This window comes from Mytilus trossulus, chromosome 6 (assembly GCF_036588685.1).
Source record: "Mytilus trossulus isolate FHL-02 chromosome 6, PNRI_Mtr1.1.1.hap1, whole genome shotgun sequence".
In the NCBI taxonomy this organism is placed as follows: domain Eukaryota; kingdom Metazoa; phylum Mollusca; class Bivalvia; order Mytilida; family Mytilidae; genus Mytilus; species Mytilus trossulus.
In genome coordinates this window covers 66,321,763-66,333,295 of record NC_086378.1, presented here as the reverse complement: position 1 = coordinate 66,333,295, position 11,533 = coordinate 66,321,763, and the positions used below count along the sequence as shown (strand labels likewise).

At 31.1% G+C, this 11,533-nt stretch overlaps 2 protein-coding genes across 2 annotated transcripts; both read left to right on the top strand.

The window, feature by feature from the left end:
- The first annotated feature begins 2,028 nt into the window (after positions 1-2,028).
- Positions 2,029-4,489, top strand: LOC134723675 (uncharacterized). The gene is made up of 5 exons (XM_063587231.1): positions 2,029-2,115; positions 2,632-2,759; positions 3,128-3,220; positions 3,745-3,879; positions 4,285-4,489. Exons 1-5 carry the CDS (start codon positions 2,095-2,097, stop codon positions 4,472-4,474), a joined length of 567 nt encoding a protein of 188 aa, XP_063443301.1. The 5' UTR covers positions 2,029-2,094; the 3' UTR covers positions 4,475-4,489.
- A 3,959-nt stretch (positions 4,490-8,448) lies between these two features.
- On the top strand, positions 8,449-11,201 carry LOC134723674 (uncharacterized). The gene is made up of 5 exons (XM_063587230.1): positions 8,449-8,536; positions 9,162-9,280; positions 9,589-9,693; positions 10,279-10,416; positions 10,964-11,201. The coding sequence occupies exons 1-5, from the start codon at positions 8,522-8,524 to the stop codon at positions 11,169-11,171; spliced, it is 585 nt and encodes a 194-aa protein (XP_063443300.1). The 5' UTR covers positions 8,449-8,521; the 3' UTR covers positions 11,172-11,201.
- Positions 11,202-11,533: the final 332 nt, after the last annotated feature.

Sequence of the window (11,533 nt, the reverse complement as noted above, 5' to 3'; positions counted from 1 at the left end):
TTTTTCTATACAATGGGTCTTCAATGATGTGCAAAAGTTTATGCATAAAAATGTTTTTCAATATTGCGTTTTCGGAACAGAAAAAAATATATCAGACTATTTTCACCAATGCTTTGCGAAACAAATCACAGACTACAATTATAAATTGCAAGTGTCAAACATTAACGAAAAGGAAATAAAAAAAAACCTGAACATACTTTGTTAGCATTCATATGTTTTTTTATATTTGTAATTTTTTTTAGTATTGCTAATTTTTGTTTATAGAAATTTCGGTCTATCTGAAAGTATACCGGAATTAAATTTAGAGAATATGTCAGTGTCAATTCTGATATCTTACGTTTTGTTTATGGATGACATTGAGGCTTCCAAATGCCATTGCTATGATTCTAGAAAAGTTGTGAACAACATCAGAGACTAACAAATATCTGCCATCAACACTCAATTCGCCGTTTAGAATCTAAAGCATTTTGTGTAATATTTTCAAAAGCGTACACCAAAAAAAAACAATTAAAAATCAACCAATGACTTATCGTTCGTTCCCTATTGTGTACGAACAATAAGATCACACATTTTCCGTTAGATTCTGAAAATATTTAATAAAAAGAGAACTTCTAATACATCACTGGAATACGACAGGCACACACATTCTTGTTATTTCATAACAACTAATATTGCTTTGTATTGTACGTTCTGGATTACGCCTTAGTATATCCCGACCTCTTTTATCAATAAAAGTCATATTTAACTGTTTCTATCCTGTTTTGTGTCTGGCTCAAGACTAAAAAGTATGTAGACAAAATGAAAAGATATTATTTTTTTTAATGTAAAATACTGAGAAAAATAAACAAACAAATGTTTAAAATAAATGGTGTTACATATGTATACCATGTACAGTGGAGTTCCCGGTGTCCGCGCAGCCGATGATACCGCGCATTGCTGATTTCGTTATATCAACACCGTACCGCAAATAAAATTGTTTATGTTATTGTTTAATCATTCCGATGGCATAAAAAAGACTAAAATTGGCAAGTTCTAGATTGAAAAAATAACTGCAATCCCGTGATTTACAATATCCTGCCAATGTCCATTAAAAAAATACAGCATCAGATAAAATTCGTTATACTTAAGTCAATTTTTTATCAGATTGAAATCATTTTTGCTCTGCATCATTGGCAGTGTGCTTGGTTTGAATTTAGCTACCTTTCGTAGCAGCAAATCTTTCCTCTACTCAAAATAAGCAATTTTTGGAAGGCATGCGCGAAATCACCAAACATTGGAGGATCTCTCAGAACAGGGTATTCCTAATTTTGGAAACACATTACACAAAAACTTGGGAATGAAACCTTACAAACTGATAAGTTTATGACATAAAGGTATGTTAGGAATGTATTCACACATTGTCAACAAATTAAATTTCATTTGTTAGAGATACACACAATATATATTACATAATGTATATGTACTGACACACAATAGTTAGCTACCACCGATATAGAAAGAGTTAGTTTTTGAAATATTTTTTAACATTTTCAGCGGTAATGAGTTAGTACGCACATCTTTAATATAACATAAAAACTATGTCGCGTTTAGAAAATGTACAAGTTTTTTTTCTAGCTCAATTTACTAAACGATCTTTTTGCTTCCATTTATCAAGATGACTATAACCAACCACAAACAATATCCGAGAAAGGCCTTCGACACCCTAGGTTCTAAAGGCCACACATTATTAATTGATAATGAAAAGAGGTTAAATATACCAAAAGGACACTTTAACTCATAAATCAAGGTTTTGATCGTCATTGATTTACGTCAATTAAAAAAATAAAACAACACTGTGACATATTTTGTATGAATAATATCATCGATTCTGTACATCTTGTCTTTTTAATGTCAGTTGCATATACGTGGTGATTATAAATCTCATTTGCATAATTTATCTCATTGCATATTTCTGAAGGAGATATCAATCATGTACGTGTTCGTTAAGTTTATGAAGATTGACAGAAACAAACTCACGTGGTGTATGAACAACGTTAGAGTATAGATTAAATCTTTCGGAGTAAATACATATGCTAAATACGATCAGATCTGATCATGTTGTTTCACACAATTCTCGTAAGTTTCAGCAATATTTATGTAAAACAATACGAAAAAAATCTGTATTCAGTGTTTGCACTTTATAAATGATACTATCAAAAATATTCATGTTTTCAAACAATATTCGTTTTTCTAAATTCTTTTGCCTTACGCTTCACTTTACTTTATATACAAAGTGTATAAACTGAGTTATTCTAGCACATCTTTTAACTTTTTTTTGTTTTCAATTTTACTCGATCTTTTAAAAGCAAAATTTGTTGTCAAAATGACAATCTTGTGTAATAAGATGGAACCATGCAATATAACTAAAATATAAAATGTATATATACAAGTATATATATTTTTTCAAAGACGTCTTACGAAGTGTGTGTTGCTTTTCGACTAGAAGTGGTACGTAGTTCAAGTTGTGTTAGTTTTTTATCAAAATGTTTTACTGATGTTGTGTTAGTTTTTGACCTAATAAGTTGTTACAGTTCGAAGTTTGTTTTAGTTGTGTTTTTTTATTTTTACCATAAAACGTTTACGTATACGAAGGTTGTGTTAGTTTTGCTGTATAAATTTGTTGATGCTGAGGTTGCCGATCCTACAAGAATATGTACACCACCAATACCCGAAGACGACGATTATTTTAAGGACTTAGAACAGGGAGATAAAGAAATAAGGTAAATGTCTTTGTAAGATAGGCTAGTGGAAGTTGGCTATTAAATTTGGTGGAGACACTTTCAAATGAATATAATGGACTGCACAAGATTTTAATGCAACCAAAAAGCCTCATATTTTTTTCGGATTAACTATATGAATCTATGACAAACCAGATTGATGTGAAAACGAATTTATGTTACTTTGATATATAATTATCATAAAGGTTGAAGAATATCTTTATCGTTAACCTTATACTTACTGCTGAAATTTTATCTTTTAATGTTTATATTTTAACTTTCATTGTCATCATTAGTGCTACATTTTTATTATCAAAAACGTGATTTTTGTCTGTAGTGTTTGCGTTTAAATTTTTATTTTGTATTTGTAGAGCTGAAATAAATAGAAGTTTAGATAGGGAAACAACGCTTAAGGTAGAAACAGATAGAGCTGTCAATGAGTTAATGTTTGAAGCTAATCCAGTGTAAGTTTTGATACTGTTGTATTGCAGTTAAGTTACCAAGCAAAGAAAAGATTTAAAAAAAGTGAATAAAAAGTAAAATCACAAAAATACTGAACTCAGAGGAAAATCGATAATCACATGGCAAAATCAAATAACAAAACGCATCAAAAACGAATAGACAAGAACTGTCATATTGTTGATGCTGAAGTTGCCGATCCTACAAGAATATGTATACCCGAAGACAACGATTATTTTAAGGACTTAGAACAGGGAGATAAAGAAATAAGGTAAATGTCTTTGTAAGATAGGCTAGTGGAAGTTGGCTATTAAATAAATGTAATAAAATTATCCGTTTCAATATATAAAACAATACATCTAACGGTTACTGTCAAAGTACCAGTTTGCTAAATTATTTTACAGGATAAAAAAAACAACATGCAAATTGATGAATAAATATGCATTGCTACATAGATATTTTAATCAGGATTCAATTCTTTTTAATTTACATATTGAAGGAAGGATATCAATTGTTGATTTGTTTTCAGGTTTGTATGGACGGTTGGAATGTGTAAATATAAATACCTGTCTTACGTCCCTTCCAAACAAGTCTGGTACCAAGGGAAAATGTGTTATGTCTTGCATTACTTCTGGTATCAAATCTGGAAATACTTGGATTGTCCGTAAGTACATGTTTAACTTTTAATGTTTTTAGAACCAAAGTTACCTAGTCACGATCATTACATAACAGGGAGATAACTCTTTCAAAATCAACTGAATGTACTAATAACGTTCTATTAAATTCTTTTCAATAAACAAAACTAGTGCTTGTCCAAACGTCTCTGTGACAGTGTGTTGTTCACGTTTTTTGAATATTATATGTTGTTGTCAGAAGGTCAAAGTAAATATTTTGTCAAAATTTAAAGAAAAAGAGCCAGATTAAATTTCGTCAAGGTGTATGGTACCACCTTCATTCTTTCAATAATGTACCATAAGGTCTCCAGCTATCTGTTTCCCCAATTTTGTCGAATTTATTTTAGTTTGATACTTATTACAATTTTTATGATTACTTTTTTGTTTCATTTCAGTAAGCAACTTTGCAGTCACGTTCCGTGTAATCAATGGACCCCATACGTGTACAGATGTGTTCCGTCTTGTAAGCGTTCCTTCTATATGTGGATAGCTTGTCCCACTGGTCACCATAGTTTCCCGTATAAGTACATCAGAATAGAGAAAAGGTTACCACAATGTTGTGAATGTAAGAGATACAAGTGCTGAAGATGTGAGAGCGAAAACCAGTTTTCATGAAAAATTAATGAAAATAAAATTTAAACATTTTAAAATCGTCTTATTATTTCTTAATACCTTAAAAAAGGATATATTCCACTATCTTAATATATTGATTCGGAATTGTTGTATGACTCCCACTGAAACAACTATCCGTTTAAAGACCGAAGGAAAAGAATCTTAACAAAAACAGGTCACTGTATGCCTTTCAACAGTGCATCTAGCAAAAATCAAATAGTAAAGTAACAAAGTCAGCATAAAAATATATACAGTTACAATAGAGATTATATAGCGCGCCTGTTTTGTCATCTGTTATGATAACAGATAAGTTTTAATTATCGAAGCCACAATCCTCTTTCACTCAATTGTGACATCATGAATTTGGCTTTTGAAGTACAATATTTCGGGTGCTATATGTGGAGCATAATCTTCTAACTCTTCGGGAGCACCAATTGAGATAACTAAAATTATTGATGGAGTTCGGCTTGCTACGCCTTCAGTTGTTTTAGGTTGTGACTATTTTTTGGCAATGGCTTGGTCCGTGTGTTTTCAATTTATAAGTTTTTATTTTTTTATTTTTTTTTCTGCTCTTTTTTTCAATGTTGCATACTCTTAATCCATAATCGAACTACTAAAATCAGCAAGCAAAATAAAGATGGTCATGCCGATCGTACATGTACTACACATGACGACATATTCAATCAACCAACAATTAACCTAGCATTACAAGATGTGCCAAAGTTATCCAAATATTTTGAAAACAATTGCATTGTGAAGACTAACAGCATAATTTACAACAAAATGGTTACGAAAATCAACTATGGCTGATATAAAGCCACGACAACCAGTGAACTAAAGGCTCCATACTTGTATTTGGCATATAAACGAATGAGTTGGTGTTGAACAGGTTTTGTGATCGCTTCACCCTCCTTTAACCTGAGACAAAACAATATCAACACTTCGTCACATTGACATTTGAAACAAGAGGTAAATACATACAAAATACAATCACATACAATCATAGTGAAATAAGTAATAAAACAACTTAGAAATGAACTATATTATTAATTACTTTACTATATGATATTTTCGTTAACTTTGAAACGAATAAAGGAACATTTTTAAGTACATTTATATTAACCAATGATAGTAGTCCTTTCATTTTTGATGCACTGGGATATTCAATATAGTATTTTAAACAGTGGGGTTACATCACAACATAATAAAGAACAAACTTTCAAACTTAATCTAAAAGGGCTTAACTCATCAGATCAATACAAAGAAGAAAAACATCACAAAAAACAAATCGGACGTAGACGATATTTATACATACCCAACAACAAACAAAACACAAAGTACAGATCTAAAAGTATTCACTATTACTTACACCTAGTTCAAAGCCAATAACAACTTTAAAAAAAACTTGTACAAGTATCAATCAACAAAGTTCAACTACTGATGAATTTATAATAAACACGTCATAAACATTCAGGGCAAAACACGACCTTGTGAAATACCAAACTAAATGGTACAAATGTATCGACATATTGTATAGTACCGTTGAAAACAGTTGTATTGGAGGTTTTTTTTATATGTATATTCTGAGACTTTTGTGTTATAGTAGTTTCAGTTATATCGAAAAAAAACAACCTAAAAACCACCTACCCCCCAAACCACCTACCCCCCCCCCCCCCCGGCGGATTTTGTAATTCAGAATATGTTTGTAAACGTTGTTTCTTTTAACGTTTGCTCTTTTTAAATAGTAAGCTTAGAAGTTACGAAGATATACTCAGTTGTAAGCATACAAGTGCAGAAGGTTGGATTTTTTAAATTCACCAACAACTAAATGTTTTTGATATTTTACCTTAAAATGGAATGATAAGATATTTTTAATTAACAATTCGTTCTAGAAATATTTTAAAACGTTGGAAGATACAATAGGTATGTCACATTAGCACTCATAAACCGAAGAGGAACAAAAAATGACCAGTATTTAATAAACAAAAGATAAACAAAAAGACAAACAAAAACTGCACAAAACTTGCCACATGAAACCGGAGATCACCCCTAGTTTTTGATGGGGTTCGTGTTGCTTAGTCTTTAGTTTTATATGATTGTTGTGTTTTCTGTAGTATTATTTGTCTGTTTGGTTTTTTTGTTTGTTTTTGCCATGTCATTGTATATTTTCAATCTATGAGTTTGACTGTCCCTCTTGTATATTTCGCCCCTCTTTTACAGACTGAGAGGTATTAACCAAACTCAATTCGGAACGTATGGGCCCCATGCATGGTGATGCTTATAGCAAGTACACTGCCATTAACAAGTTGTGTCTGCCGATAACTCTAATAGAAGAACAGAGGACGGTTTTGTTCGAACGGAAAATATCTATTGCCATGTCTTGTCCATATGTTTTTATTAAGTTATGATTGCGTTTGTTATATTTCCTATTCTTTCTACATTCGAAAATTTTAATTATATCTATAGCATCAGAGTTATAAATATATAATGATACTTCCAAATTACAGAAAAGGATATCTAGCATGTCTGTTAAATCTTTGAAAACATGATTTTAACTTCGTTATAGAAACAATTTAGTAAATTACCTTAGACCTTAACAATAAAATTCTAATATGAAACACATTCGGAGATCTGAGGAAATAGGAGGTATCAACTGGAATAAATGGTTAAATTAAGCGACCATTACACACAGAATCTGTATGTTAAGGTGTCTACCCCATTTTGAGGTGCAGGTGGAATATTTCTTCATAAGTATGTAAAGCTCACAATTGGTAAATTGAAATCATTTTTTTTTAAAGTGTGCATATTATTTTGACAAAGTATGACAAGAACAGATCCTTCTTTTTTCTGTATCTGATTCCTCTTTAATAACAGAATTCCAATATAGTTAAAGGTCAAATGTCAACTTGGTTTTTTTTCGTATTAATCTTTCATTACCTGCAAATTCAACAAGTTTTATATATATTTTTTTATTATTATTATTATTATTATTGTGTTTTTTCATCACTGAACTATAATTACAATTTAAAAGTCATATTCCTTTCATGTAGATGTCGACCTTCAAAGTATGTCTTTTGTTGTACAATGTTATAGTAATAAATAAGAGGGGGGAGTAAATGACCTGGTCTGATAAGAGCTTCTAACGAATTACCTTGCATAAGACAGGATAAAAATGAATAGTCTGCAACAAAAAATATGTACTAAAGCGGAAATAAATTTTCGCGAGGCGATGCCGCGGAAATAATAAGCACGCGTAGCAACAGATGAATATAATTGATAATGAGCATAAAAGCCAAAATGTTAATTGATAACTAAATTCAATTCAAACAAAACACTTTTCTTTCAGAAATGCTTGTTTAACAAGCATGTTTGAAAGAAAAGTGTTCTGTTTGAATATATATAGTTTCAAGGGATGACTCCTAAGTAAAGGGAGCAAGTTATTAATCATCACCAGTCAGTTCGGCTTTTAGTTTTCAATGAAAGCAAGGAAACTATGAAAGTAACTTTTAAAAGTTAAAGAAGTTATCCCTTAAATTTGCAATATCCCCCTTTCTAAACAAGCAAAATATAACAAAAGGTCTGGAGGATGGTAGATAAATATTATGCTATAAATTATTTCTACATGTACTAGCTGACATTAACGAAAACAGAAAACTTGATGATTGCAGAAAATTAACAATCTGCGACATCACAATCTGTTTACTTATTAAAAATTAAGATATTAATAGAGACAAGCGTCACATCGTTCACAGCTTCGCATATATTAAATATGTAAAAGGAAAAGTACACCAAGTATAGGATTGATTTTAAAGAGGCGTGTCTAAACGTAGCGAAATTGGTCTGTGAAAATTTCTTCTGATGATCTTGTAAAGCCACGTGAAATCACGACTGTTTCCAACACAAGGGGAGTGAGTATCAAGAATACTTATTCAAACGGTATACGCCTACTCAATACGTGGTTGAGTTTTCTAACAACATAACTAGAAGTTGTTGGATTTTGATGTATTCAAGTTAACAACTATGCATTATATTCTGGTAAGCAATATTTTTCAAGTTACATAGGAATTCTATGTTTGTATTCCAAAACAAATAAAGAAATTTCGCAAAGATACTGTTTTTGGCTTTTGAAAATTAAGTTAATGTGTCTTGTGACTTATTTCAATCTTTATAAAGCTAGATTACTTTCAAAACCCTTACGCTTTTGTTCCGATTTTTAAGAGTCTTGTAATCCTGGTACCTTTGATAACTATTGTGTAATAAAAAGGGGTAACAGAAACTACGGAACCTCAATAGCCAATGGACAGTACAACATACCACCCTACTTCCCCGCAAAAAAAATGAAAGCAAAGACAAAAAAAAACCAACAACAACACGTAGCATTTCAGTGAACACTTCAAAATTAAACAAGAACTAAAAATAAATAGCGTTTTAAGGGATCGCTTTAAAATCGTACAACAAGCAAGGCATATTTTAGCGTCTTTTAAAGTAAATATTTGTTTAGGTGTTTTATTAATGTTGACTGCATGGTTTTATTTTTTTTGTTTTTTTTGCTTAATCTTTTATTTAATCTGTTGTTAGAAATTTTTCAAGGAATACACATTGTTTTTAACCTGTTTTTTCTTTTTTACAAAATGTGAAAATCTTTTATTTTCTTTACTAGCTTTTAGTGTTGGCGGCTTTATCTTGCTATGCACAAGAGGATCAGTGTGATCCAAATGATGGAGACTGTTTTAGAGAGCCGTTTGCTGGTGTCATGACTGGCGAGGATGACCATTGTCCGTAAGTATTTCACATCAATGAAAGTCGATTCATATTTTGAAGGGGGAAGGATGATTTTCAAATTAAGTTATCTGAAATTGGAAATGACAAATAAAAGCAGCTGGATACAATAAAATACAGAAAACAACTATCGAAAATAGTTGGGCATAAAAGATAAAAACAAAGATTCGTTTTGGTAATATGGCTCGTTTGATTGGTGTGGTTTTAATATATTAAGTATGCAGTATTTGGAGAATGCATTGTTTTCACTAACAACAATTCGCATGTGATGTATAAATTACACTTTAATTGATTAATTATTGTTCCAGGGTTGAAAAAATGCAAGCAACATTAGACAAAGATCCAGAGATAAAAGCTGAAGTCGAGGCTGCGAAATTAGCAATTGCTCACTTGACAAAACCTCCTGTTTCTCCGTAAGTAAATTTGAAAACTAAATCAAATCCTAGTACTGTATGTACATGGCAAAATTCGACAGAAGGCGAGGCTCGAAAAGCTGAATATATATTGAATGTTGTGAACAAATACAAATAATGGCTTGGAAGAGAGAATTAAATTCAAGTTCGTAAATAAGCTCACCAACGTTTGTATTTTGTAAATTTAATTCAATTCAATTTAAATTTATAAAAAATTAAAACGAATACATGGGAAATTTTTAGATCAGTAATATGACGTCCTTAATGTGTTTTGAAATATTCTATATATAACATGTATAATAATTTGTATCACGTTGTTTTCTTGTGAACGTTTTCGATTTCAAATCATCTGTTCTCATTGGCGTGTACATCGCGTCTTCTGATGCTCATATTATTATATTTTTCGAAATATATTATGAGATTTCTAATAAAGCATTCACGAAAATGTATAGATTGTTCCGTCCGTTTGGTAATTATAGTGACTGTCTAAGTTGAACTATGTACAGTTAAATAAATACTTCAACTAGTGTCTATGTATCAGCTGGTTAAAACTTCACTAAAATACTTATTTCGTTTTTAATATAGAGTTGATCTTGGAATTCCATTGTGTTACAAGACATATTCAATATTGAAAGTGCCTCCAAAAATATGGATAAAGAACGGTGGTTGTTATTTCCATTGGTATTATGTGAAAAGCCAAATAACCTATGTAAACTGTGGACAGTAAGTTATTTATTTTGTTAATGTTATAATATTCTTATTTTGCTGTTCGTAATTTTATTGAAGAATCACTATAAAAGTAGGATCCAAATCTCAATGACACGCACTTCAATTTTATAGTATGAGAATTTATTACAATTTACTGATGCGATAGGAATTGTAGTGGTATATTTCAAGATCGGCTGCCATGCACGTGCATGATTAAATCCTGTCAAATATTAAAAAGAAGCATTCGATCCTTATATTTGCAATTTTATACTACAAAAATAAAATTACGAGTTAAATCTGATTTTTTTCTATGCATTGTTGTGACGTTGTCTTGGAAGCACGTGATGTCATGTATGTTGATATTTGTATGTACATGTATAATTTAGTAACGTTTCTCAATTCTTATTACGGACTTTATGAAACATATCATACAGATAATTTTTAATTGTCGTTTTCAAACAACATAGCCTTTATGCTAGTAAAAAGAGAAAAAGAAGGGACAGGCATATCAGTTTCCCGGTATATCTCCAAATTAACCATATTATGTTCATCTATTTTTCAGCAAACAACGCTGCAGCAATTTGCCATGTTCTATGCTGTGGTCCCCATCTTTCTGTTATCCTGCCAACTTCTTGTCACTGAAACTATACATGTTTTGTCCACATCTAAAACCGAAATACTGGTATCCATACTACGTCCGCCTTCCTCAGTGTTGTGAATGTAGGAGAACCTATTGTTGGTGGCTGCAAGCGACCCAGAGTCCCAAATGACCATTTATACCTTAAGAAAGAATAGTTCTAATAAAAATGATCGTTTCCTGTCAACGTATTTGTTTATTCTGTTAGCCAACTTGTAAGTTATGTGTTGTTTACAATCATCGGTTCATTCTTAGTTTTATGGTATAGCAACAACATATGTTATACAGAATGAAAGATAATTAAGCGTGGAATAGCGAATCATTTTGCACCGATACAAATAAAGCTTCAAATTAAGGATGTGATCAACGACACAAATATTATTAAACTTTTTTTTATAACTCAGCTATTAATAAATACATTGGTTATTGCATGAATAGTGATGACAAATACATCTATCCTTGAAGTTCCTAGGATACATGATATATAGCACTGGA

Bases quoted from the DNA above. Each gene is read 5' to 3' on its own strand.
- LOC134723675 (XM_063587231.1), top strand. From the start codon at position 2,095: ATGTTGTTTCACACAATTCTC. The intron at 2,760-3,127 runs GTAAATGTCTTT...TTGTATTTGTAG, and splicing joins CAGGGAGATAAAGAAATAAG to AGCTGAAATAAATAGAAGTT. The intron at 3,880-4,284 runs GTAAGTACATGT...GTTTCATTTCAG, and splicing joins TGGAAATACTTGGATTGTCC to TAAGCAACTTTGCAGTCACG.
- LOC134723674 (XM_063587230.1), top strand. The intron at 9,694-10,278 runs GTAAGTAAATTT...TTTTTAATATAG, and splicing joins ACAAAACCTCCTGTTTCTCC to AGTTGATCTTGGAATTCCAT. The intron at 10,417-10,963 runs GTAAGTTATTTA...TCTATTTTTCAG, and splicing joins ACCTATGTAAACTGTGGACA to CAAACAACGCTGCAGCAATT.